The following is a 26,755-nucleotide window of genomic DNA, read 5'->3' on the forward strand; positions in this document are numbered from 1 at the left end:
AAGAATGACATTTAAAAAATATATTGTGCTAGCCTAGTCGTTTTATGAGAATAACTGAAGATATCCATATCTTTATAGATTCACAATTTGAATTTATCAATATGTCAAATAATCACTAACTCAGAATTGCGATGTGACACTTTGCAAACGATAAAATTTAGCGTCAAATCGCATCACATCAATGACATAAAGCTATTGTGCTTATTATTTTAGTATGAAAATGGCTGACACTGAACTTATTCTGAAAATAATAAATGCTGTAAAAAAGCGTGATTGCTTATGGAATGTACATTCTTCAGAATATGCAAAGCGAGACAAATTAGAAAAGGCTTGGCAAGAAGTTGCTGCTGATGTAGGCAAACCAGGTATGTACATATTACAAATGAGGCAAAGCTATGTTAGGCGACATGGTATGGTCATGTTGCAATTATATAGTAGATGTGATGCCTTGATGTGATTTTTTTTTAATTTATACTTTTTTGCAGATGTTTTTTGCCGCGAAAAATGGAGAAATGTTCGCACTGGCTTCCTACGCAGCATTCAATATAATACTAATATTCGTTCCGACTATGGTGATAGTACCGAAGATTTACCCACACCTCGTCGCAAACGTTTCTATTTATACGATGAAATAAAATTCCTTTTGCCGACAACGGAAACAATAGGACAAACTAAAAGGAGGCGAAAGCTCTCCCGCGGTGCAAAGCCGAGAATTTCCATTGATGATAACAGTGGAGATATTTGCGAAATCTCTACTATACAATCAAGTTTCGGTACACATGATGATATTAAGCATTACAACAACGACACTAATCAAAGTACAAACGTTGCCTATCCAGAAATATTGAATGAACTCCAACTCACCGCTAATGCATCTAAACCATTAACTAGGCAATCTGATGTGGCTATTACAATGAAAATGAATCAACAATCGCCCCAATTAAAGCTTGATGAAGAAAAAGCAGAGCAAATGAAGCATGCGGCTCCTATAAATGTTTCATCTGGTGCAACAAGATATGAAGTGGGCAATAATACCACGGTTGGAGAATCGTTCAATGTCAGTGCAAATCGTATTGAATCTGACATTCGCGATGAGGAGCAGCTCCTGGCATTTTTTCGAGGTAATATCGACGATATCTTGTCACTGACACGCCCTAAGCAACGTTTGTTCAAGCGACGTATGCTGGAACTAATAGACGATTTGCATCGATCGGATAATGGCCGTTATTGTTCTTGACCATGAAATGTAAGATTGACATTTATTAGATTCTTGACCATGAAATGTAATATGCACATTTATTAAAATTTTCTTAATCGTAAATATGAATAAACAGAAAATACATTCCGATTTTGTTTTTGAATTACCTAAAATTACTCCACCAAAATGAATTATAACCTTTTCCTCAATGTACAGATGTATAAAAACACCTTATTGATTCGTTTTAATCATTTTATTAATTATGTTATGTAATTTAAAAATACAGGTATCAATATTACAGTATTTATATCTAAAAATGCAAATCCATCCAATTTTTTGCTTTGCAATAGCTTTATTAATGAAATTATATTTTATTTGAACATGTTGATCTAAGCTTATATAGTCGTGCACTGGATAACAAAATCAAATTACTTAAAATTATAAGCGCTACATTCAATGGCAAATCAATATATACTAGGTATCAAAGGATAGTGGAAAAATTAATACACAGTGCGTACTAACGGTGGTTTTCAATATGATTAGATGAATAATCAAATTTGCAATCATTCTTCAGCTTGTGTTAAGCTGTTGAATATTAAAAAAAAATACCTTCGTATATAAGTAAATGCTCGATAATATTACCCATGTTCTTCGCAAACAATTATATTTAGTTGAAAAAAATCTAGAAAAAAATCTGCCAGTATGTGTTTATCTAGAAAAAGTTTCTATGCATACTTCCCATTTTGTTTTACTATATTATTGTAAATTTCGTATGATAAACAGCTTCGCCAACCAAAATGTTAACCGATTATTTGCCCTACCGTATGAAGTGCTATATTATGATGAGCTTTGGCTTTATGATGCTTTTATTTCAGCTGTGACTCTGTTTTCCCTTCCACATTTCTGTTTATTTCATTCTGTGTTAACAAGGTATATAAATGTACGGAGCAATTTTACTGATTTTTCAGATAAGTAGTCAGGGAATCTAAATCACGCTTCAACCAGTTAGCGTTAAGGCGAATAGTCTCCACAGCTTGAGATACAGTACGTTCTGTACCAGGAAACTGATTTTTCTTAAAGTAAGTTTCCACTTCAGTAGCTCGTTCCTCCGAAGCGAAATTCTCAATAAGATACTTGATAAGGCGTGTCAAGAGGAAACTACCCTGTAATTAGAGTATAAGAGATGGGGAAGTAGTACGACATTGACTAGTGATATGAATTTATCCGCGAAGTAAAACTTGCTCACCTGATACTGTTGCAATAACTTCTGATTATTGTCCTTGAAGAATTCCCAAGCCAATACACGTCCTTTGGGATTCACCGCTACAGCAACAATAACAAAAACTGAGTCCTGTGCACGTACTTCTCCCTAAAATATCATTGGTGGCAAAATTACTATAAGCAATAAAAGCGACCAAATATTAGCGTACTTACCGACATGGCGAAATCTATAACTTTACGTAAAATATTTACATCGCCAATACAACCCAACGCTCTTGAAATACGATCTTGTTCTTCATGCAAATCTGTGGAACGGTAGAGTTGCAGCATCTCATTGAATATTTTTTCATCACCATCCTGCAAAACTGCTTTGTAGCATGTGGAACGCAAGTCAGCTGGTATAGGATTCGTTCCATCGGCGTGATTATTAAACCTGATAAAGACAAGCATATTGAAAAAATATATGTATATAGGACATATGAGTGACATATTGCAAAATATATTTATGTACCGTTTTTGTGCTTCGGCAATGATGTCCTTGCATCGGAAGGACACCAAACGTGACAAAACCAGACTTCGTAATAAAGTGTCTAAATGGTTCTCGCCTTCTCGCACATCCCAGCCTAAGCGATCAGCCACTGGCCGATACAACTTTTCCCCATAGCGGTTAAAATCTTCCATTAAGTCTGTATGAGAAATCAGTATGTGCAAGTTCGCCAATGAATTGGTAATAGCAGTCCATACAGTATAATTAGTTTCGTTACGATAGGAATCGATAAGCTTCAGCACCTCAGCTGTGCTTGCTTGACCTGCTTGCACCATCGCAAACATGTCATCAATCAATCCCAAACGGTCAAGTGGCGGCAACTCCATTTTTCGCACAGCGGGTAATAATTTCTCGAGCATTTCTTTGGAGTATCTTGTACGATAGAAACCGACTGTGCCAGGATTGATTTTTACCCAGTCATCTGCAGTTACATCGTCCAATACAACTTCCATTGACTTTTGATCTAACAAGAAAGTTTTCGCAATCTTATTCGGATCACGTGATGTTGAAACGGTTACCGGGATCACCCAAGTATAATCACCATCCGGTGCTGAACCATCAGCAGTAAACTTATTTTGAGTCAATTTTAGAAGCCTTTGATTGTCACTATTTTGCACAGACTCTACACTTACTACTGGGAACCCTTTCAATTTGATCCAAGTAGACATAACTTTAGCGACTGGTTTTGAACTGGCTTCCTGCAAAGCAGCCCATAAATCTTCAGTGAAGGTATTCTTATATTGATGACGTGTTAGGTAAATGTTCATGCCCTTTCGAAAGTCCTTCTCCCCAATATAGTCGTGAAGCATACGAATGACAGAAGCGCCTTTGTTGTAACTAATTTCATCAAAAATTTCGTCAATCTCACATGGATGCCCCACTGGCACTTCTATTGGATGTGAATTCTTCAACGAATCCAATTCTAATGCGCGAGTATACATATCTGTGACAAATTGGGTCCAAATGTCATATTCGGGGAACAAATGGTTGACACATAGAAATTCAACAAATGAAGCATAGCCTTCATTTAACCACAAATGTGTCCACCACTCCATGGTAACCAAATTGCCTGAAAACAAAATGAAATGAAAAATTAAAAAAAAAAAAACGTAGCTGAGAAAAATTGAAGAATTGACGACATTACACTTACCAAACCACTGATGGGCAATCTCATGTCCCACAGTTAAGGCAATAGATTGTTTGCGCATAAGAGAAGTATTTTTCGGATCAACCAATACAAAAGTTTCACGATATGTCACAAGTCCCCAGTTCTCCATGGCACCCGCCGAAAAATCGGATATCGCTATTAAATCCATTTTTGGTAAAGGATATGCAATGTTGAAATAGCTCTTATAGTAAGGCAAAACTTTAGTAGCCACTTCAAGTGCAAAAAGACCTTGCTCTTTCTTGCCAATGGGTGTGAAGACTCGCACTATTACACCATCTTCGGATTTACCTTCGACATAATCATATTCACCAACTACAACAGCCACCAAATATGTAGACATTATTGGAGTCCTATCGAAGCGTATGCGACGTAAATTATTTTCAAGTTTTTCTTCTTGAATCTCAGGCATATTCGAAAGTGCGACTCTATCTTGTGGCACGATTAATGTTATATCGAACGTTGCTTTGATAGCTGGTTCGTCCCAGCAAGGGAAACAACGTCTAGCATCAGTGGCTTCGAATTGAGTTACTCCAGCATATCGTTCCTCACCACCGGGCGTAAAATACTTGCTTCGATAGAAACCTTTCATCTTATCGTTGAGTTCTCCTGCGAAGGACATTTTCAAAACACCACAAGATGCAGCTGGGAGTTCCTTATCGAAGATTAATGTGGCAGTTTCATTATCAGTGGAATAAGTAATATTACTTGGTTGCAATATTTCGCCATTTAATTCCAAGTCAACTTTATTTATTGTGATGTCCAAAGCATTCAGGGTAATACTTTTGGTTGCGTCACATATCTAAAAGTTGTACATATATTTTAAACTTATTTTAATAATATAACGAACAAAGGAAAATAATGGTATCTCTCACAAAGAGATGTAAAAGTAGTATTTGCGTTGCATTTTCTTATCTCATTACTAAATGTATTTCTTATCTTAAAAGAAATTACTAAGTCATTCAGTTTTCAACAGCAAATGGTGGCGGTGACATGGATAATTAGACATGGTAAGACTTTAAATATGGCTTGGTATATAGATTATATATGTATGTATGTGTATACATAGAAATATGCTACGTAGGTGTTTTTTATTCAACATCCCTTCGTCTTTTTCAATAAAAACTATTTTGATATCTACATATATATAATATATACACATGTATATATTTGTAGTGAAATAATATTCGAATTGCTAACGTCATTAAAGTATCCATGCGGAAACTCTGCTTTCTTTCTTTCTTTTAATACGGTAGAAGTGAAAGCAAAATTTATTTTATTCCCATTCACTCCCATAAATATTTACCCTCCTTCATTCACACCACATAGTATATTTACACTCGCACATACTTAATATATCACATACCTTTAAGTGCACGCTAGTATTGCCCTCGAAAGTGAAAGCCTCTAAGTTCGGCTGTAACTCTAAAACATAGTGCGTTGGCACAACGTCAGTTGGAAGGCGCTTAAATTCCTTTTGAGGTGATGTGGACATGTTTCGGCGGATTTCGAATCTATGGCCAGCAACACTATTAAATCCAACGTCGGCGGAAGTGCGGGAAATAACAAAGCCGTACTTTTGGCACAAGTCACCTAATAGCGGGGCTTCCGTATATTTAAGCGGTGCTCCCAAAGATGCACTTGAATAATCGCGATAAAATTGTTTTTGCTGTTTTACGTATTGCTTTGAAGAAATTGCAGTATCCAGATGCTCACACAAATGACAATTTTCTGTACATAAAGAACTTTCAAATGATAATACTGAAGCACAATTTATTTTTGGGTACACAAAGCTAGGCAATTGGCTGGCGGACTGTTTCGAAACAATTAGAGCAACATCAATTGCAGTTAATTTGCGACAACAATGATAATCCGAATACAAACGAGCACGCAATGGATTCGAAAATTCTTGTGAAAATTTTAATCTTGACTGGTATTCCGGTATTCTCTGCCGCACAAATCTTAATTTTATGCCGTGTATTTTTCTGACGAATCGAGTCAAGTTAACGGGACTATTGCAACTGACAGCTGGAATGGCATGCAAAAAGTAGCACAAAAATGTTAGATGATTAGTGTTACCAACTCAAAAGGTTAATTTCATTTCCAGTTGGAATATCGGTAAAGCAGAACTTCGTAGAACATGTGTAAAATTAAAAAAAAAAAAAACACACACACACAGATTCAAAAAGCATTCCAAAAGTATTGACAATAATAAAAGAAACTTTGAGAGGTCGTTATTTATTAAAGCATTTTAACAGTGGGTAAATTATTTGGCTGCGTAAAAGTGAACAAAGCAACACTGGTTATGTTTTACCTTTCAATAAATGTTGTGTGAACTCGGTATTTGCTTTTGCCAAATCAAGACGTAACTTTCCCAACTCTATATTAGCGAAAGAATCGAATTGCAAAGATAAAATATATATGTATGTATGGAATAAAATTGTAAATACATTTTATGTTCTAGGGTTTTACGATCAGTATACATATGTACAAAAATATGTTTACAAAGTGAGAAGCCCGTGGTGGTATCAAATGAGCTCAACCAGACCATCACTAGAAAGATTATTCCAACCAGAATTTCGCTTCTGAGATGGTTATCTCAAAATAATGAATTACAATATCTATTACCGTTCTTGAATTTCCAAGCGTGCATTGCTGTCCGGCAACCAGCTTTTAAAGCATTAGTATACATTTCACTTTACTGCAATTCTATATAGTAGTAATGAATGAGAGAAATGATTTAACGACAGGAAAAATGAATAAAGAACTTTTAGAGAAAATAGAATGGCAAAGCATACCCGGAAAACATATAATATTGCATATTTTGTTTTTGTATTCACACCTGATACACATGAGACCATTGGAAGGACAGATTGTATTATGTTGGCTTATTCATGGAAGGATCTCAGAGTTGCATTTATTTTGATCTTATCAACCATTTTGAAACTACTAGAAAAAATGTGATAATGCAATTTAAACAATTTGTATTTTAATAAACTTTATTACTGTTAAATCTGTTGTTACATACACTGTTCTAATGAAAATTTATATTTCAAATTCTTGCTTAAAAAAACTTGAGCTGTCTGTGAATGTTTCATAAGAAGAGGAAGAATACATCTTGACATTTGACAGTTAAGCTGATTTGGGCGAACAGTGTAGAACTCATTTTTTGTCGATTTTTTTCTTCAAAAGAAGTATTTACTGAAAATTAAAAAATGTTGTCAAGAACCGCTTTACTTTCAGGTAATAATAATAGAAATACTTTAATCTTAATTATATAATTTAAATAATTTCCTCTTTGCAAAATCAAAAGTGTAGTTATGTGGTAGAATATGCATGTTACGCGACTACTTTTGTCATCGTGGTTTATGTAATCGCGAGTGAAACGTCAAATTAGTATTTGCAAAAAAAGAGAATAATGGGGGTTTGCAGCGTACTTATAATAATTTTATGTACTATTTTTCAGTTCAACGTCCTTTGGGTGTCCTAGCTATGAGATCAGCTAGTGCGGCCGGTTCAGGTGATCAAGTTGCTCGTCGGGAGCGTCCGGAACATCCTGGCAAAGTTCGTTTAGGTTTCATTCCAGAAGAGTGGTTCCAGTTTTTCTACAATAAAACTGGTGTCACTGGCCCATACACTTTTGGTGTTGGTCTGCTTACATACCTATGTTCCAAGGAAATTTACGTCATGGAGCATGAATACTACAGCGGCTTGTCTCTGGCCATTATGGCAATTGTTGCTGTAAAGAAACTTGGACCAACTGTCGCTGCTTGGACAGATAAAGAAATCGACGTATGATTTATTAAAATATTGGGGTTTGAAATTGAACAAGATTTTTAACAAGAATTTTTTCTTGATTTCCTAGAGAATCGAAAATGAATGGAAATCTGGCCGAGAGGAGGAACTCCAAAATCTTGCTGAAGCCATCGAAGCCGAAAAGAAGGAACAATGGCGCGCTGAAGGTGCTTTATTGCTTATGGATGCCAAGAAAGAAAACATAGCATTACAATTGGAAGCCGCATTCCGCGAACGCGCCATGAATGTGTACACTGAGGTATAATGTACTTTTTCCCTGATGAATATATAAATATGTATAGTAAATATGTACCGCTAATCATAGGTAAAACGCCGTTTGGATTACCAAGTTGAATGCCGTCATATTGAACGCCGTATTAACCAAAAACACATGGTGAACTGGATTGTAAACAATGTTCTCGGTTCAATCACTCCTCAGCAAGAGAAGGAAACTCTTGACAAATGCATTGCTGATTTAAGCGCTCTTGCTGTTCGCGCCAAATAGATTTTTTGTTTATAATTTAAAATATATTTTGAAAGAAAAACGAATGTATAATTTAATATTTAAATTGTAAAGAATGAACAATTGCAACAATTTTCTTCTTTAAATATAAAATTCTGCATTGACTGCGCCCAGAAAAGAAATGTCATTATTTTAGCTTATTATAAATAATCAAGAAAATACGAAAATAAAATCAAGTTAAAGTTAAATTTATAATATTGGGGAAGTAAAATGAATAATAAAGTTTCAATATATAATTAACATTTAATTTGAATATTTTAGAAAAGGAGAAGTCTAAAAAATTTGATTTGACATTAAATTAATTTAATTGGGGATCATTTATTTCGCAGCAAAACTATTTTAAATTAAGATGTTGATTTTTAAGAATATTTGTATATCAGCCTAACACTAAAAATTACATACAAATTCACCATGGCAATAAAATATTAGGTACCAAAAATGCAACTATGTAGTCGGTCAAATAGGCATCACTTTTAACTGTCAAAGATTCGGTTCGGCTACTCATACGTGTCGTTTTCTTGTGTCGCTCTCGACGTGTTCATTTTGTTTTCTTTGGCAAAAAAGGTAAAAATAGTTACTATCTGAAAATATCGTAAACTGTGAAATTTGAAGTGAAAACTTAGATTCATTGAGAAAATCAAACTAAAATTAATGAAGTAGCTGTTTAACAAGTAGTTTTCTTATAGCAGTTGCTACAATATTGTTTTCAACTTTTTTTCTGTATTTTTTTTTACAGCAAAACCAAAATAGTCCTAAAAAGATGGCCCCACCACAAAGGATGCGTGTCGCCAATGAAAAGGCTAGCAAATACGTGACCATGCGAGGCAACGTACCAAAGTCATCGGTAAGTACAAACAGGTTATGAGTGCACTCCATTTTTCCGTAATATATCGAAATTTAAATTTTTAAGTTATACATAAAAATGTTGAAATTTTGTAGTAACGTTAATAAATGTTTCAAACATTTAAAATTGCTTTCCTAAATTAAGTGTGAGTTATAGAAAAAACGTCTAAAACAAAACAGGAGAAAGTGCCACGCCGCCGTTCTGCGTCTTTAATGTTTTGCTTATCGTTGATTGCTTCTATATGTATTCATATACATATGTACATACATGTGTGGATACTTGGTAATGTCAACGTACACTTGTTTTTGATGTTTGTTAAATATTTGAATAATATTTGTATAGCATTATGGAGAAAACAAAATTATATACATACATATATCAAATGATTGTTAATAATTTTGAATAATTTGTCTTTCCAGAAATCCAAAGATAACCAATACCCTGTTGGACCTTGGCTTTTGGCATTGTTTATTTTCGTGGTTTGCGGTTCTGCTATTTTTCAAATAATCCAGTCTATTCGAGCAGCGTAAAACTATAAACAACAACTAAAATAGATCTTTAATTTTAAATGCAATGAATATTCTTCCGAAATCCAATCATATATAATTGCCATAGTTTTAAAAAGTTAAATGATTTCAAATAATAGTTTATTTAATGTGCTTGAAGTCTGAAATGATTTATTTATATGTTGAAAATTATAAGCATTGAGGAATTAAATGCACCGACTTAATATTTCAGCAGTTAAAATGTATAAATTTATTTTCGAAAGCATTCCTTTTTGGTGATTATTGTGATTGGTTGGTTTTTCTCGAGCAACATATTGTACTATAAGCTCGGTATTTAAGATACAACTTAAAAATTAAATTGATTTACGTAATTTTGTATAGAAATGGTAATATATTAATTTTTTACTTCTTACAAACGAAAAAATGGTTTTTTATTTTATGGACTGAAATGTATCAATTTGTTTAAGTTAATATAATTGTTTTCAAATATGCAGGTAATAGCAGTGATAGTTGTCCTATGCGATGCAGACGTTAACTATTATGTTTTCGAATACTGTTTCAATAGACGTTATATATGTCTGTTGTACCAGGTTGCTAAAACCGTTGGATTATGTCAATGAAGTCATGTAAAAAAAATGCCAACCTTTGAGTGGCAAAATGTTTATTTAGTTAAATTTTTGCAATAATCATATAAAATATTCAGTTCGAATTACATAACTCAAAGTTTGTTTAGAATTTGAAACAATACTATTTGTAGTCGAACATCACAATTAATTACTCATGTCGTGGAAAAATTATTCTTAGTAATTGTATATTTCATAAAGATAAATATTTTGTAAAAACTATTTAAATAACAAGTTATGTTAAGAATCTTTTCTGCAAGAGTGAAAACAACAAAAACCATTTTGTTAAAGTTTCAATGAATTTCTTCAGATCGATGGAGTAATCATGACTTTCTGGGATAAAATCGCTTTGTTCAAAATCGATATCGATAAAAGTCATATCGTTTTAAATCAATTTAAAGCTCTGAACGACACGACTGCATGACAGCGATTTTTTATCTGCAAATGTCGTCTTTAAACCAGCTTTTAAAACAAATTGAAGATGCCAGGCAGCGACATATCAAGCAGCTGATGTACTGAAACTTTTCACTTGAAAGAAATTCAAAGATTTTCTTCAAAGCGAAATATTTTGTGTTAATAATAATAATTTATTAATATATCTTGAATATGATATCGGCAAAATTAAAAATGGTTTTAATTTAACGACAGCGACAACTTCAAGCTAACTGTTCCCATAAATCGTGTGTATTTTAATTTTTGACAGCTGCTGCATGTCGCTCAATGTGTTCCATACATAAAACTAAAAGCAAATAACAGCTGATCTTATATACATTTCTTGGTAAGCGAAATTTATAAAAAATTTTGTGAATGCGGCGCGTTTTTCATACGTTTTCAAGTGTTATGTCAAAGAATAAAAACAAAAAGTCTGCTACCGTTGTTGCTGTAGATGAGAAGAAACCAAGTGATGGTCCTGTGCAGTTGGACAAAAGCGGAAACATTTGCATTCGAATCCTCGCTAAACCGGGCGCCAAAATGAATGGCATTACGGATATAGGAAACGAAGGAGTTGGAATACAAATAGCAGCGCCGCCCACAGAAGGAGAAGCAAACGCAGAACTCGTGAAATATCTGTCCAAACTTTTAGGATTACGGAAAAGTGACGTATCGCTGGATAAGGGATCTAGGTCCCGCAATAAATTAGTAATGGTTAGTAAAGGAGTTACGACAATGGAAAATATAAACGAAGCATTAAAAAGAGAATGCGAGACGTAGAATGTTTACATATGTTATGAACCATTTGGAGTTTGTAAGTCTGCATTTATAACGAATAATGTAATTTAATGTAAGCAAATAAAACAGCCTGAGTTTGATTTGCTAAATTGTATTACTGAAAGTAATAAAGCCATCTTTCCATTAGAAAGTTAAATAATTTTTAAATTTATTTTTTCTTAACAAATATTAGCAATATTTTTCGACTGTAATAATAGATACAAATGTATTTGCATTAGTAAATATACATGTATTTTAATTGCAGCAATCACTGTCATAGGCATCGTCTTTAATCCAACCAAACAGAAAGTATCCAACTGTAAGACCTAACAGAATTGATAGGCACAACCAGTAATTGAAACTCATAAATATCAACATAAGTAGCATAGATAATGTAACTTGAAATAAGAACAATAAGGTTTGTATGAGATGTTGAGGTGCTGCTATTTGCTTAAACAATTGTTTATTTTTAAGTCCAGCAATTGTGCTGCATACAACATCTGTCTTCTCTTTGTTTTTAGATATCTTTTCAAGTTCCCTACGAAGGAGGAACTGTCGCAAAAACTTGACACCTTCATATAAGAATGCCAAAAGGAAAATAGCAATCGCAGACAATGAAAATTCTAAAATTGTCGTTGCGGACCAAGCCTTCCAGAGAATTTGCTCGCAATGCCCACCATGAAACTGAAAATAAGCCAGCAAATAAGCATTGTAGTATTACACAAATCATTTCAACTTACGAGCATCATATGCGGACAAGAAATTTCCATCTTATCGCCACCATGGCCGTGATGACCTTCGGACATCCTAAGTATACTCCTTGCTCTCAATGTAGATAAATAAAATTCAATATTTTTGATTAAACTATTGTTATTAATTAAAAGAAATGCAGAGGCAACGAGTTTTTCACATAAAACAGGGTGGAGCAGAAGTGCCCATAATTTTTTCACCAATTCTTTAAAATTTCAATAGCAATAAATTACGAAATGGCGAATTAAATCCTGTCACGCATCGCGTTGTACCCTGAAGTTCTATCGACGAACCAAATAATTAACCTATCCTAAATTGTTTGATGTGATGTTTGATTTATGTGATCACATTCGTATGAATTTTTTTTCTGAATGGACGATGATTTTTTTTCTGATCGAACATCGTATTTTCCGCTTATAATCTCCAGAATTATTTCTTAATTAAATTTAAATTAACAAAATTGATTTTCATAAACAATTTGTTTATTTTAAATTTCTTATTAATACAGAATCCATAACATACAGTATTAAGTTCATTTCAATATTTATTCCTATGTAGATTCTCACACGCATACATCGATTTAAACGAAAGTCCCCATCTTAAGATAGGATTAGGCCGCTTAAAACGCGACAACAAAATGCCATTTTGATACTCATTAATTGAACATAAATAGTAGCTATAAGTCTAGAATTTTAGATTTGTTCGCTAAATCGAATACAAAATTATGTAAACTAAATGAACTTATGATGTAGAACTAGCAAAATTCCCATTCAAATTTTGGAACAATGGAATTTTGTCAGTATTTTTTGTAATTTAATCGACTTCTTCCATATGAGAGGCATCCTCAGTGTCATCAACCAATGGAGGCGCATCACCACCGCTCTGAGTATCTTCAGTCGCCATGGGCTCTTCTTCGTCAATACCAAGACCAAGTTTGATCATGCGATAAATGCGGGAAGCATGCACTTGTGGACTGTCCAAGGAGAAACCTGAAGACAACAGCGCAGTCTCGAAAAGTAGGATGCACAAGTCTTTTACAGCCTTATCGTTCTTGTCGGCTTCAGCCTTTTGGCGTAAAGTTTCGATGATTGGATGTTCTGGATTGATTTCCAAATGTTTCTTTCCGGCCATGTAGCCCATAGTGGAGGTGTCACGTAACGCTTGCGCCTTCATTATACGCTCCATGTTAGCTGACCAACCGAACTGGGATGTTACAATACAACATGGCGACTCGACCAATCTGTTGGATACAACGACCTTTTCAACTTTGTTGTCCAAAATCGACTTCATCAGCTTGCACAAGTTTTCGAATTTAGCTTTGTCCTCCTCGCGCTTCTTCTTCTCAGCTTCATCTTCAGGCAATTCCAAACCTTCTTTGGTAACAGAGGTCAATTGTTTGCCCTTATATTCCTTCAAGTGTTGGATGACGTATTCATCAATGGGTTCAGTCATGTAGATTACTTCGAAACCACGGGCCTTTACACGTTCGACGAATGCCGAGTTGCTTACTTGTTCCTTAGACTCACCAGTGATGAAGTAAATGTGTTTCTGGTTACTCTTCATACGCGAGACGTAATCAGACAAAGAAGCAGCATCATCACCAGAAGCCGAGGTGTGATAACGTAAGAAGTCAGCAAGTTTAGCGCGGTTGTTGCTGTCTTCATGCACACCCAATTTCAAATTCTTGGCAAATTGATCGTAGAACTTCTTGTACAGCTCTTTGTCTTCGGTAAGTTCTTCGATCAATTCCATGGTTTTCTTCACCAGATTTTTGCGAATTACTTTTAATACTTTGTTCTGTTGCAACATTTCACGAGAGATATTCAGAGGCAAATCTTCAGAGTCGACCACACCCTTGATGAAATTCAAATACTCAGGAATGAGTTCTTCACAATTGTCCATGATGAACACACGTCGGACATACAATTTAATGTTGTTGCGCTTCTTCTGATTTTCAAACAAATCGAAGGGAGTGCGACGTGGGATAAAGAGCAAAGCACGGAATTCCAACTGGCCTTCAACGGAGAAATGCTTAACGGCCAAATGATCCTCCCAATCATTGGTAAGAGATTTGTAGAACTCGCCATATTCTTCCTGGGAAATATCATCGGGGTTGCGGGTCCAAATTGGTTTGGTTTTGTTCAACTCCTCATCCTCGGTGTATTTAACCTTTACAGTCTTCTTCTTCTTCTTGTCCTTGTCTTTGTCGGCGTCTTCATCTTCACCAACATCTTCAATCTTCGGCTCATCTGTATCCATTTCTTTCTTCTCTTCATCTTTTTTGTCATCTTCAGCCTCATCGTCACTCACTTCCTGATCACGTTCTTTTTCGACCAATAACTTAATTGGGTAACCAATGAATTGTGAGTGTTTATTCACAATTTCCTTGATTTTGCTTTCTTCCAAATATTCGGTTTGATCTTCCTTGATATAAAGAACAATCTTAGTACCACGTCCCAAAGGCTCTGTGTTGTCAGGTTTGACAGTGAAAGAACCACCGGCAGAAGACTCCCAAATGTATTGTTCATCATCGTTGTGCTTTGATGTAACGGTTACCTTATCAGCAACCAAATAAGCTGAGTAGAAACCAACACCAAATTGACCAATCATAGAGATATCAGCACCAGCTTGCAATGCTTCCATGAATGCCTTTGTTCCAGACTTGGCAATTGTACCCAGATTGTTAACCAAATCAGATTTAGTCATACCAATACCGGTATCAATAAGGGTCAAGGTTCCAGCAGTCTTATTGGGAATGAGCTTGATGTACAGCTCCTTACCACTATCCAACTTAGTGGGGTCAGTCAACGACTCGTAGCGGATTTTATCCAAAGCATCAGAAGCGTTGGAGATCAACTCACGAAGGAAAATTTCTTTATTCGAGTAGAATGTGTTGATGATCAACGACATAAGCTGAGCAATTTCAGCTTGGAAAGCAAAGGTTTCCACTTCCTCTGGCATCTGTAATGAAGAATAAATAAAATATTTAAGTCAAAAAATAAATTATTGGTTTAGTAAAAAAAAAAATGCGTTCAATCTCCATTTAAAACAAATAACCTTGCAGAATCAATCAATAAATTTTTAACGTCTATTACAAACATTTTTAGTTCACTCTGAATACTATTTTCAACACATTTTAGAATTATAGTTAATAATACACACCTTGTTTTATTATACTTTTATATGTTAACTTAGCACAAAATACTTCTTTGAATAAAATTCTTTAAAGTCACTTGCAAAAAATATGCAAAAACACTTTATTAGTTGCTCCGCGCAAAATGTTTTCAAGCGTATTTTCTCAATTCAACTGATGCCGGTGCGTTGTATGCGGCTGTATTTATAGAGGCCCAAAAGCTGCATGTCAAATTGTAGAAGCTACGAGATTGTTCTAGAAGAAACTACACAAACTTCCGGTGACAGTTTCTAGCATCATGCTGTGGGCAACTCTGATAGATTTTACTATTTATGAAATAAGTTTGTATTTTCGGCAGGAGGAATTAGTTTAGCATATGCTCCACTTGCTAAAGATATATTAACTAATCGTATAATTTCTCCATAAAGTGTAAATATGCTAGAAATGGAATTATTTGAAAATTGGCACAGCATGATGCCATTGAGTGTTAAAGTATACAGTGGCTTTCAAATATCTGCATGTCTGTGACATCGGAACATTCTGGATCCGGTTTCAACATGACTACCCGATGAGTGTGCTTGTTTCCCATACGTAAGTATATTTGAGTGTATATATGTACATACATATGCATACACATCCTATGTAATATGTATCACTCAATTATAATGCATTTGTAGCCTTTTATGATAATTTACGTAATTTTTCCAAAATGTGAATGATATTTGTGATTTTAAATTAGAAGGAGAAATGTACTATGTAGTATTGATCTCACGCTCTTTTTATATTCTGGTAAATATATGTACATATATGTATCTATGTACATACATACGTACATCATGTAACAATAAATTAATGATTGTATACTTATATCTTGATATTTTCTAAAGCATTATGGAAAGGATTTTGAGAATTTAAAACATATTGCAACATATTTAATTTTATAGAAAACATTGTAATTTAATGTATATATTAGATGTATGTATTAGATATACACATGTACATATGTACGTATGTATGTTAATATTTATGAACTGTTTTAGCGCCTAGCAACTGTATGTTATGTGTTTTCTTCAAATAAATATGTACGTAGTATATATATGTAAGTATGTATTTAGTATTAATGAATGTCGTTGACATATGAATTTTTTTACTATTGTCTAATAAAATTAGAAGGGGAATTTACATACATATATACATACTTACAATAAAATTCATATGAATTGAGGCAAGAATTGCAATCGCATAAAATACAATAGAAATATGGACCAATGTACATATATATTATATGGTGAAATCAAGTATATACTTAGTATACATATGTAACTATGTATGTATGTATGTATATTTATGAGCATGGTTGAGTACCTAGCGTGGAAAATGGTGGTATTTGAAATAAATAATGCAAAAAGTTCTGGAAATTGGCACTATGAGCAATGCTACAACTACATTTGCCGAGTGACGCACGTGCACAGATGACATGAATTCTCGCATTTTCCTTAGATGTCTGCAAGAGCGTACTAGTGAAAATTGCATCAATTCGATATTTTATCCAGTGTCTGGATTGTTTCATTAATAACTTATGTTTAGTCATATAATATAGTATATTCAGATAAATACTGAAAAATAAAAAAATCCGGTAAAATCAAATTTCTTTGTTTTTGTCCGGCTTTGCTTTATATCATTTTCCGAATTATCGTTTACTTTCCCATTTTGCACTGTCATTATTTTGTTTATTTTGGTGTTGATTTTTTGTCGGGTTAAGACAGGGCTGCAATTATAAACTGTTGGAAACTGTACATAACATAAGAATTAACGTTAAATAAAAACGTAACAGCTGACGGTAACTTACATCTTTTGTTGTAGAAAACCTAAACCTCATATTCAGGCATTTGATATATCCCCATTTACTTTTATGACATGTATAAATATGAAAAATAAAATATATACATAAATCGTTCGCATATCAAGCACCGTCACTTCGGAAGAAGCCTGAAAATTTTATGGGAAGATTGTTCTCTCGCTACAATAATAACATATATCAAACGACATTATAAAACTTATAACTAACTACTCTACCACTCTTAGGGCAAGAATTAGAATAGTAATTATTTTGGCTGTAATTATAGTATATTAATTTTAATATTTGGAATAATTATTAATAATAAAAACCTGTTGAATGAGAGGCTTCGATGTTTTTCCTACTGGTTATTTTATTTACAATATTTAATGGTTAAAAAGCTCACATTTTTTAGAAACTAAAGTTCGCCTGATTTGTATATGCATATATGTACATGTATGTATCTTTGAATACCCTTACAGGACATATTTTAAACTGTTATATATGGAAATCGCTTTTAAGAAATCAATGTTAATAAATGGTGGAGTAACACCTCTGCTTTTGGGACAGATGATTTTTGACGTTAATAACTGTGTTTGGAAGGAATTCGACATTTACATAGAAATTGTAACTATTAATATTTTTTTAATATAAAAATTGCAAAGTGTTTAAGGTTGAAAAAAATGGCATACATGAGTTATTAATGTAGAAAATGGCACAAAGAAGTCGACACTCACATCGTAATAGTGCGAGTACGCGTTATTTCGAAAAGGGTGAAAAGGTACTCTGCTACGAGCCAGACCCAACAAAGGCGAAAGTGTTATACGACTCAAAGGTGCGCAAACATTTGCTGTATGTTGCAGTATGTAGATAGATGTACAGAAGTGTTGCTTTTAATTGTTTTGTATTTTTCTCAATTTTGTTTTCAAAGTTTGTATGTACTAAATAATATTCGTATTAATCTATGAAAAAATTGCGTAATAGATTTTGGGTACCTACGATTCAAAGGATAAGCGTGGACGAAAAGTTATTCAATATAAAGTACACTTTCAAGGTTGGAGTAGTTCATGGGATCGTAAAGTGAATGCTGATTTTGTTTTAAAGGATACCGAGGAAAATCGTCAACTTCAAAGAGATTTGGCTGAAAAGGCACAGTTACAGATGTAAATTATGAAAAGTATTTTTATAAATTAAATACTTAATTACTCAATATTCTTAATTTTAGTAATGCTTTTCTGTATCGTAAGGAGCGTACCAGTAGTAAGAAAAAACCAAACAAACCGGTAGTACTTGCGGAAGATGCTGCAACAGCGGGGGGCAACATAACAACTGATTTGCGTTCATCCCCAAAATTTCGAACACGCGGCTCATCTGAAGATAATTTTAGCTCAAGTAGCACTTTTGAAAGACAAGAGGATTCTCCAATGAAGGACGGTAAGTAAAGAAAGATCGAAGTTTTGAAAAAGTTAAATGCTGGAATTGTTTTATATAGAATGTGAAACCGAGTCTTGCTGCAGTTCAGTAGAAAGTTTTCCAGATGAAGAAAGAGTCTTACTGCGAATAAGTGAAAGGCTTCGTCAATATTTGGAATATGATCATGATATGATTGTAAAATATTGTAAGCAGCATGCTTTGCCTGCACGAATACCAGTCGTGGCGATATTGGAGAATTTCGTTAAACAAAGTGTTGTTAAATTGGTATTTTCAACAACACAAGTTGAGAGCACAAGGCGACGCACTACGCAACAACGAACAAACAAAAAAGAACATGAATTTGACAAGCTTGTGGCAACGTAAGTAATCTGCTAATACCCTTCAAATTCAAATTTATGCATACATATATCTATATGTGAATTATGTACGTACATTGTATATTACATTTGTGCTTTTATTAACAGTGTGGGTTTATTAAAAGAGGTAGCTGATGGGTTACGCATTTATTTTGATTTCACTATCACCGATTATCTTCTATATAAAGAGGAAAAAGAGTACGCGTTATCCTATTTAAGTGAGGAGAATCTTAAAAATTTCACATACGTTGCATTGCCGGGCTTATCGGCCGATTTTCTTAATCCCACTAAATCGGACACGGACTCAACGCAATTGCCTATTAGTGACAGTGGCACTGAAGTGCACGCTGCAGATGCCAATTCGACAACACCCGCCACGACTGATGAGCCACAAAAGCGAAAATCTCGCATACATCGGAGTGACGACTGCGAAATGATTGTGGAAAACTGTTTGGAGAACTGTTTATCGAGTATTGCTAGTACCAGTTCAGGTGCTTCAACCCCTTTACACTCTGCAACCGCTGGCAGTGGCGGCGCCTCTGGAGTTAATTACTTGAAATCACTGCAGCCAATGGCACTCAATCTACCAACACAGACCAAGGAATTCCTGCAAGGAGTCTTATCATGGCATTTGCTGCCAACCAATGCCCCTACAGCACCGTCAATGATATTTGGAGCTCCACATTTAGCACGATTAATTGGTAAGCCTTGCAATAGTAATTTTCGTACATCATTCAATAATTATAAATACATATGCATCTTCACAGTTAAATTGCCGGAGTTTTTGAATGCTTCATCGATAAACGACGACAAATTGAAAAATTTACTACAACATTTGGATACATTCGTGAAGTGAGTACTATTGTAATAATTTTTTGTAACATTTTAAACTTATGTATCGTCTCTTCTTGTAGTTACTTAGAAGCAAGAAAAGAATGGTTCAACGAAGACAATTACGCGCGCTCAAATGCGATGCGTAAACGTGCCAGCTCCACCGACAGCACTAAACCCACTCCCATGGAAGGCGTAAAGGACACACTCGATACGAATTCTCAAGCAGCAACAGTCGCCGCAAGTGCAACAAGCACAGCCACGCCAACGACGCTGCCGGCAACGACTGCACCTGGTGCCGCTGCAGCTATTGCAACATAATAACCCAGACACATACGTACAGATGTGTTGTGTATGTAAATAGTAGAATGTTAAAAATAAATTTCACACAAAATAATGTAAATTTAGAAACAAGTTTTATTTTACAAAACTGTGTATCTTAACAATTACAAGTATTTCTGTTTTTCTTTTTAATTATAATTTTAAAGCTTTTTAATTTTTATTCACATGAAGACATGTGTGTTATCGTTATATACTTCTCGCATTGTTTATTTCCACTTTCCAACACACCTGCATACATATGTATGTACATGCAAGTATGTTATTTGTATGTACGCACACAACAACAATATCGCTCAGTTTGTGTTGTTTGCCAAAAGCGTTTGTGAAATAAATATGACTTAAAATTATTATAAACATGAAATACTTTACATTTTTATTTTTTTTTTGTTCATTACAAGTTAGTCACTGTAAAATAGCTAGCAGCTAAGTAGAGCTTAAGTATTAGTAAGTAAAATGGCTTAGTTTCGTTATTGCTATTCACTTAAACTAAGAACTTAGTAAACATTTTAGTGCATTAGGTTTTTATAATAGAACAGTTACTATTCGTAAATTATTTTATTTGTGATTTCACTCATCTCTTTGCATCTTTCATCGTTAAACTAAAACCAAAAAGGCGCTTTGATTTCAATTGTTTTCAAATTTTGATTTGTTAAAGTCTGTTTTACTTACACACAAATTGCGTTTGCGACAGCTGTGTGACCTGTTTTTGTAATAAAAGCTAATGATAATGCTAATAAGTGCGCACGAGGAAGCGCAAAGGTTTAGGGCTATTCGGAAATAACTGTTAAAGTGTAACTTGCTTTCTGTCTAATGCCGCGAAAAAATATATAAAAACTGCATACGAATGCGATATGTACGTATGTATGGATTTGCATCGTTTATATCGAATGAAAATACATACATACATACGAAGTGCATTGGTGTGCTTATAATTTGTTATTGCGCTTAGTTTCCAGTATGTGCTTCAAATTCGGCTTCTTATGCGGACGGCTTGAAAGTTTCTTCATATACAACATGCAGTACACCATATATGTATGTATGCATGTATGTGCTTTTTGTTTTTAATTTTTTGTGTGGGAAATATTCAACGACGGAATGTTAAAAACTACAAATATATGTTTGTATGTATATGACGTATACAAGTATCTTAGAATCTGATTTACATTGGGTTTTAGCAACAGTAACTGCCTACATATTACAAAATAAATACATTTGTATTGTGTCTTCTCTTTTGTTCCATAGAAAATACTATCATCATTGATTAGATTTTTTGCGTGTGAGTAAATTTTATGAATCGGATATGAGAGATTTATCGGAGTACAAATTAGGCATTTACCCATCCATATATGTATGTATGTATGTACACATTTCAATATCAAAAAAGTCAATTTCTACTCGCTCTAGCGCAGCTATTTGGTCCGCTTGGTGACGCTTGACGCTGTCGGTCGCATGAAACTGCTCATGCCACGATTGCTCGAAGCGCTTCTGGTGCTACTGGCTGTGCGCGTGTGCGCCGTCTGTGGTGTGGCCTGTTGTGTCATGGCCGCTTTGACTAGAACAGCACTGCGTGCGACATTGGTGCGCGTTGGCGCGTTGTTGGTTTGGTTCTCCTTAAAGCTAGCGCTGCCCAAGTGCACAGTGCGTTGCCCACTACCAACGTTACCGTTACCCGTTACTTTTCGGACCACTACCACGTGCTGCCCTATGCTCGAGCCACTGCTGCTACTGCGACTGGCTGGTACCGGTGTGCGGCTGGCGGACGCACCACTGACGACACGCATATGCGGCGGCATGTTGTTTTGCATCGTTAGCGGGCGTTTGCTGGGCGACGAATCGACCGATACTGTTTGCAGCGGTGTCTTGCTTACCACAATCGGCATACGTCTCACGGTATTTGTCGAAGCGGCACTGTTGATGGACGAGCGTGACGAACGCAGGCTATTCCTTGAACTGCTACGTTCGACGTCGCGACGCACTGCATGCATAGGTGAAGTGTGGACACTTTGAACTGTATCTGGCTGGCTGCTGCCTGGACGGCGCATAGAATGTGAGCGCCGCGCTGCATTGCTGCCAGCACCGAATACGGGCTGCACAACGGTTGGACCATTAGGCGTACGGAATGAACGACTGCGGTCTATTTGTGTTGAGTTAGGTGGTCGACGCGTGGGCGCAGTTTGTTGTTGGTATACGGGTTGAGACTTTTGAGGTAACACGTTTCGCAGCTTTGATATTTGCAGTCGATCGGCTAGGCGACTTGCGTTCGGCCTTGAGGTGTTGGCCTTCGGCGTTGTAGTTTTTGTGGTTGTGGCGCGTGCATGTGGTGTTACGCGATCAGACACGCCGTTGCACGAGGAATTCGTGCTCTCTTTGCCTTGTGAGGGCGTGTCTGATACGAGACTTTGTGTCTCTTCGAACCCTTCGTCGTTGAGTTCATGGCTGGAAAGTTTAATGACAGTAGCGCTTTGGTTACTAGGTGTGGGGTTTTGCAAGGGTGCGTTGGTTATGTGTGAACTGCTTATGTCGCGTGGCGGACTCCATATGCGATCTGGTGTGTTGGTTGGTGATTTAAGATTCCTTATGGCTTCTTGTACATCTTCTTGATTGATGGAGCTAATGTGACGTCCAACTTTTTCCAGTTTGGTAATCGTACGCTCTGCAACCGGTTTCGGAGTGATTTGTGTTGACTGCTCTGGTAAAAGTTTTTCTACTGTAGTCTTATTTTGATTGGACGTATCCTGCGCTTTGCCATGCAGCCTCTCCATGTCACCAGCACTAGATGATTGTCGTACATTGCTCGAGTCGCTCGTGTCTTTAGTTGATAAAAACTCCTCGTTACCGCTACTGTAATCCGTGGGCCGTTTATAACGTCTTGTGCGCCGAGTGGCTGAGTAACGATCGAAGAACCCAGGTACGTCCTGCTCACTTGGTTCTGCATTCCTTTGTTGTTCGCTAAGCTGTTTGCTATTCGTGTTATCCAGACCATTAATGGTGACCAACGTCTTATTTGGTGTGGCGATGACGCGGCGTGTGACCGGTGGTGTTTCCACATTGTCAGCATCAATCTCTTTGCGACTATATTTCTCATTGTGACTTCGACGCATACTGTTGTGTTGACTAAATCTATCGTCTCCCGTGTTTGTTCCACTCTCTCTACCCAATTTTGATGATTCCAGAATGTCAATATTTGCTTTGGTATCGCTTTTGGCTGTTGTCAGTGAAGTTGTTGTAGCTGGAGCGTTAGATTGCGCAACAGTCAAATCTTGTGACAAAGTTTTATTCGATATTTCGACCGTCTCTTTGGACGGTGGTTTGCGTATGTAAATATGCAAGCAATCATCCATGTCCACTTGGCCAAGTTGCTTTATTAACGATCTTCGGCGATCCTCTTCCTCAATGGATTTGAGTGCCATGGCACGCTTTTCTGCATTCTCCAGCGAACGTTGTCGTCTATATTCCCGCAACTCATCGGCTGTTGTAACATGATGGTTTTTCGGCGATTTCTCCTGGGCTTCAGATGCGCCAGTGTCCGCTGGTTCATTACCCCGATTACCCTTGCGCCAGTGTGATTTATCCCTGGCGTTGTTCACATCTGAAAGAAATACATGCATTTGTAGGGAGACAAATTCGAATAAAGCAAAGGTAAAGATGCCATACCAGCAATTGCTTGTATTGTGCCGACAACATCGGTGTGTTCGAGCGTGTTGGCGGGCTTCCAGTCGGGATATACCCGTTTATAGTTATTCGCATTGTTATTATTGTTATTGTTACCGTTATTACTGTTATTATTATTGTTGTTGTTGTTAGTGTTGGTCGTATTTTTGTGGAAATGTTGAGAATTAGTAGAGTTCGTAGCTGTGGTTGGCGTGGTAGGCACGATTTTCTCCTCAGGCAAAGTATCCAATTTTCGTTCGCTATCTAAAATCACAAAAAGGTAATCGATATGAATATAGATGTGTTGAAGTTTAAGCTCTTAGTTGTTTTGTATCATATCGCAAATATACCTGTTTCGTTTTCAAACGAACGCCTATTACTGTTAACCAAACGGCGCTTGCGTTTGAATTCTTCGTTTTGCTTTTCATCGTTCTCGTTGGACTGCAGCCAGTTTTCGATTTTTTGTCGAAATTCACGGGATATTCTATATCAAAATTAGGCATAACACTCTCAGAATAGCACCAATAAGTACATCACGGATGTGTGTTTGTATACTCACCTCGGTTTTGTATCCTCGCTGGCTTGCTGCGTGGGGGAAGGAGTAGTGCCGCCACCTTGCGGTGAGGTTGGCGATTTTTTGTCCATATTCAGTAACGGCGCTGGCGAACTGGCACGTTCGCGGTCATCACTGAAGTCCACATTTAAGAGTTCGGGACGTTTTCGGCTGGAACTTCCAGAACGTGCACGACGTGCCCAAGACCGATCTAAGTTGTTGATAAATAGAGAAATAGGCAAAGGCGTTTAATCACGGAAGAACACTCCACCCCTATTAATTAAAAGCACTTCAATATTTGCATACCCAAACTTCCATAGGCCTTTCGATCTCTGCTTATATGCTCGTGTCCGGATGTGCGCAAAAACTCCATCAGATCATCTTCTTCTGGTAATACACGGCTAGGCCGTCTTTTTCGCATGCTACCATTCGGCGTTATGCTCGGTGAAATCCCCTCAGGGGTATCAAAGATTTTTTCAATGCTACAATGATTTTCCGAATCAGAGACTGGGGTGCCACATTGACTAACTGGAAGGCAAAATAACAATAAAAATACAATAAATTAAGTTTAAAGCAAAAGCAACATTAAGTTTCACTGATGAAGATTTTACCTTGCCTAGCGCGCCTGGCGAGCTGTTCTTCCCTTTGTTTTCGTCTGAGCGTAGCTTGCTCCTCCAATTGCTGTCGCCGCTCGTTTTCTTTCACAGCCTGCTTGAATTTATCACAGAATGATTGGAATACTTTGAAACACTCCTCCAATTTAAAGTGCGCCGCATCCTCGCAAAAGAAATCGGCCAGCTTTGAACGCATCGCTTCCACCTCCTTCATATTGGCCTGCAGCGCAGCCACCTCGCGCTCAGCGTTCTATAAATCGAGTTTAATGGTGAAGGATTGTAAATTAATTGTCGAGAAAAAGTACGCTGAGTGACTCACCTCTAAAAACTCCGACATTTGCTCTTTGATTTCGTCCTCCGTTGTAGGTTGTTCGATCTGCCTTTTGATTTTACGTATTCGTATATCCAGCGCATTAATCTCGTTATTTATTTGCTCAACAGTGGTTCTACAAATATGGGTACATGTGTTATATAATAGTATAAAAATGTGCTTCCAAAAGTAATGTAGTGGAGTCTTACCTGGATGCATTTTCCAGTGCAGTCAACTGTGCGGGGAATGTTAGGAGCTCTGGATTGCGCTTTTCGGCTTGCATTGCCACAAAGTGTATGAGATTGATGCCCGGCTTGTTGGCGCGTATGTCGGTGAGCTTTTGCAGCGAGGAGAGTTTGACACCAGCCGCATTACCAGCATAGCCGCCCGAGTTGAGGAAGTTACCAGCGATAACGACCATATACAGTACTTCTTGCAGCATTTCGTTGTTCATAAGATCTAATGGAAAGGTATAGAAAAACACAATATTTAAAAATCAAAATATTTTATTGTGACTTAGGTCTCTCGCTTGTGCCAAAATTTAGGAAATATCTAGAAGTAGTGTTGAGATTATTCTTGAAAGTAATTTATATTGTAGAATGGACGAATTTCCCGCAACTTTTACTTGCGCAACACTTTTGTAACATATTTTAATTTGTAATAGAAAGGTCTTTTTCAGAGCTCATTAGGGAACCTTGGCGCGAAAAAGGCTCCTTATTAAAATTTCATTAAATTTTACGGTGGCGACTTAAAGCCCAAAAGACCTATTATCCCTAAAGAAAATGCTACAAGGTCAAGGTGAAGATCTAGTTAAGCTTCAGCAGAGATCTAAATGAATATACATACCTCCTCCAGCATAGATCATTGCGTTGATGCATGGGTCCAGATAACTAATATTGGCGGCGAATTCCTCCTTGAGCAGCATGCTTTCAATACGCAGTTTATAACTGTAATATACAAATATTTACCATTAAAAATATTGATATATTATATATCTACACATATACAAATGGTGCTAAACTCACTTTGGTACTTCCAAGAGCTGTAGCAGAAACTTCTCGGCATTACCCAGGCGACTTTTATCGCCATTGAAGGTCTTCAGCATATCTAATTCGTCGACTTCCGGTAGAATTTTCAATAAGCCCCGTAACTTTTCCGCACCGATGTCATCGTGCTCGCCATCTCTTATCAGCTGTATAATGTCTTCATTCGAACTAAAATCGAATCAAAAATAATGCTTTTAGCCTTAACCAATATTGCAAATATGATCATATTTTAGATCAGATAATTTGATAAATTCCCTATTTCTGGAT

General features: G+C 36.2%; 9 protein-coding genes across 15 annotated transcripts in view; 5 read left to right on the top strand and 4 right to left on the bottom strand.

Moving 5' to 3' along the window:
• The window catches only part of LOC105226437 (ATP synthase subunit b, mitochondrial), a 459,686-nt gene extending 451,115 nt beyond the window's left edge, over nt 1-8,571 (top strand). For both annotated transcript variants that reach the window (XM_049458571.1, XM_011205303.4), the window contains exons 2-5: nt 7,298-7,374; nt 7,598-7,923; nt 7,997-8,185; nt 8,252-8,571. In XM_049458571.1, coding sequence (XP_049314528.1) covers nt 7,347-7,374; nt 7,598-7,923; nt 7,997-8,185; nt 8,252-8,431 — 723 coding nt within the window. In that variant the 5' untranslated portion in view covers nt 7,298-7,346 and the 3' untranslated portion in view covers nt 8,432-8,571. The remainder of the gene's footprint in view (nt 1-7,297; nt 7,375-7,597; nt 7,924-7,996; nt 8,186-8,251) is intronic.
• Nucleotides 49-1,348, top strand: LOC105226440 (uncharacterized). The gene is made up of 2 exons (XM_011205305.4): nt 49-365; nt 486-1,348. The coding sequence occupies exons 1-2, from the start codon at nt 215-217 to the stop codon at nt 1,235-1,237; spliced, it is 903 nt and encodes a 300-aa protein (XP_011203607.1). The 5' UTR covers nt 49-214; the 3' UTR covers nt 1,238-1,348.
• LOC105226439 (puromycin-sensitive aminopeptidase) lies at nt 1,437-6,904 on the bottom strand. 2 transcript variants are annotated; one of them, XM_019990326.3, is made up of 8 exons: nt 6,760-6,838; nt 6,446-6,511; nt 5,498-6,159; nt 4,117-4,933; nt 2,931-4,035; nt 2,633-2,852; nt 2,445-2,567; nt 1,437-2,361 (listed from the first exon to the last, which is right to left on the bottom strand). In XM_019990326.3, the coding sequence occupies exons 1-8, from the start codon at nt 6,821-6,823 to the stop codon at nt 2,152-2,154; spliced, it is 3,267 nt and encodes a 1,088-aa protein (XP_019845885.2). In that variant the 5' UTR covers nt 6,824-6,838; the 3' UTR covers nt 1,437-2,151. The 2 variants fall into 2 exon arrangements, with proteins under 2 accessions (XP_019845885.2, XP_011203606.2); XM_011205304.4 differs by lacking the exon at nt 6,446-6,511 and having other exon boundaries at nt 6,760-6,904.
• Nucleotides 8,572-8,947: 376 nt separating the features above from the next.
• Nucleotides 8,948-12,495, top strand: LOC105226436 (stress-associated endoplasmic reticulum protein 2). The gene is made up of 5 exons (XM_049458575.1): nt 8,948-9,013; nt 9,186-9,293; nt 9,713-11,200; nt 11,897-12,049; nt 12,153-12,495. The coding sequence occupies exons 2-3, from the start codon at nt 9,210-9,212 to the stop codon at nt 9,821-9,823; spliced, it is 195 nt and encodes a 64-aa protein (XP_049314532.1). The 5' UTR covers nt 8,948-9,013; nt 9,186-9,209; the 3' UTR covers nt 9,824-11,200; nt 11,897-12,049; nt 12,153-12,495.
• LOC105226435 (UPF0235 protein C15orf40 homolog) lies at nt 11,194-12,495 on the top strand. Of its 3 annotated transcripts, none has more exons than XR_007423022.1 (3): nt 11,194-11,668; nt 11,897-12,049; nt 12,111-12,495. XR_007423022.1 is itself a non-coding variant. In XM_049458573.1 (1 exon), exon 1 carries the CDS (start codon nt 11,230-11,232, stop codon nt 11,632-11,634), a length of 405 nt encoding a protein of 134 aa, XP_049314530.1. In that variant the 5' UTR covers nt 11,194-11,229; the 3' UTR covers nt 11,635-11,732. The 3 variants fall into 3 exon arrangements, 1 of the variants encoding a protein (XP_049314530.1); XR_007423021.1 differs by having other exon boundaries at nt 12,153-12,495; XM_049458573.1 differs by lacking the exons at nt 11,897-12,049; nt 12,111-12,495 and having other exon boundaries at nt 11,194-11,732.
• On the bottom strand, nt 11,770-12,506 carry LOC105226507 (high affinity copper uptake protein 1). The gene is made up of 2 exons (XM_019990328.3): nt 12,372-12,506; nt 11,770-12,315 (listed from the first exon to the last, which is right to left on the bottom strand). Exons 1-2 carry the CDS (start codon nt 12,435-12,437, stop codon nt 11,887-11,889), a joined length of 495 nt encoding a protein of 164 aa, XP_019845887.1. The 5' UTR covers nt 12,438-12,506; the 3' UTR covers nt 11,770-11,886.
• Nucleotides 12,507-12,841: 335 nt separating this feature from the next.
• LOC105226434 (heat shock protein 83) lies at nt 12,842-15,703 on the bottom strand. The gene is made up of 2 exons (XM_011205299.4): nt 15,544-15,703; nt 12,842-15,342 (listed from the first exon to the last, which is right to left on the bottom strand). The coding sequence occupies exon 2, from the start codon at nt 15,340-15,342 to the stop codon at nt 13,195-13,197; it is 2,148 nt and encodes a 715-aa protein (XP_011203601.1). The 5' UTR covers nt 15,544-15,703; the 3' UTR covers nt 12,842-13,194.
• A 2,216-nt stretch (nt 15,704-17,919) lies between these two features.
• LOC105226432 (protein male-specific lethal-3) lies at nt 17,920-20,375 on the top strand. Of its 2 annotated transcripts, none has more exons than XM_049458562.1 (7): nt 17,920-18,213; nt 18,336-18,514; nt 18,577-18,785; nt 18,844-19,144; nt 19,250-19,842; nt 19,909-19,993; nt 20,056-20,375. In XM_049458562.1, the coding sequence occupies exons 1-7, from the start codon at nt 18,064-18,066 to the stop codon at nt 20,291-20,293; spliced, it is 1,755 nt and encodes a 584-aa protein (XP_049314519.1). In that variant the 5' UTR covers nt 17,920-18,063; the 3' UTR covers nt 20,294-20,375. The 2 variants fall into 2 exon arrangements, with proteins under 2 accessions (XP_049314519.1, XP_011203599.2); XM_011205297.4 differs by having other exon boundaries at nt 17,922-18,186.
• Nucleotides 20,372-26,755, bottom strand: part of LOC105226433 (formin-J) — a 76,329-nt gene continuing 69,945 nt past the window's right edge. For both annotated transcript variants that reach the window (XM_049458554.1, XM_049458553.1), the window contains 10 exons: nt 26,468-26,656; nt 26,289-26,389; nt 25,652-25,901; nt 25,452-25,578; nt 25,130-25,382; nt 24,825-25,046; nt 24,525-24,729; nt 24,316-24,449; nt 23,969-24,229; nt 20,372-23,903 (listed from right to left, as the gene is read on the bottom strand). In XM_049458554.1, coding sequence (XP_049314511.1) covers nt 21,724-23,903; nt 23,969-24,229; nt 24,316-24,449; nt 24,525-24,729; nt 24,825-25,046; nt 25,130-25,382; nt 25,452-25,578; nt 25,652-25,901; nt 26,289-26,389; nt 26,468-26,656 — 3,922 coding nt within the window. In that variant the 3' untranslated portion in view covers nt 20,372-21,723. The remainder of the gene's footprint in view (nt 23,904-23,968; nt 24,230-24,315; nt 24,450-24,524; nt 24,730-24,824; nt 25,047-25,129; nt 25,383-25,451; nt 25,579-25,651; nt 25,902-26,288; nt 26,390-26,467; nt 26,657-26,755) is intronic.

The sequence above is a fragment of the Bactrocera dorsalis genome, chromosome 5 (genome assembly GCF_023373825.1).
Source record: "Bactrocera dorsalis isolate Fly_Bdor chromosome 5, ASM2337382v1, whole genome shotgun sequence".
Lineage (NCBI taxonomy): Eukaryota > Metazoa > Arthropoda > Insecta > Diptera > Tephritidae > Bactrocera > Bactrocera dorsalis.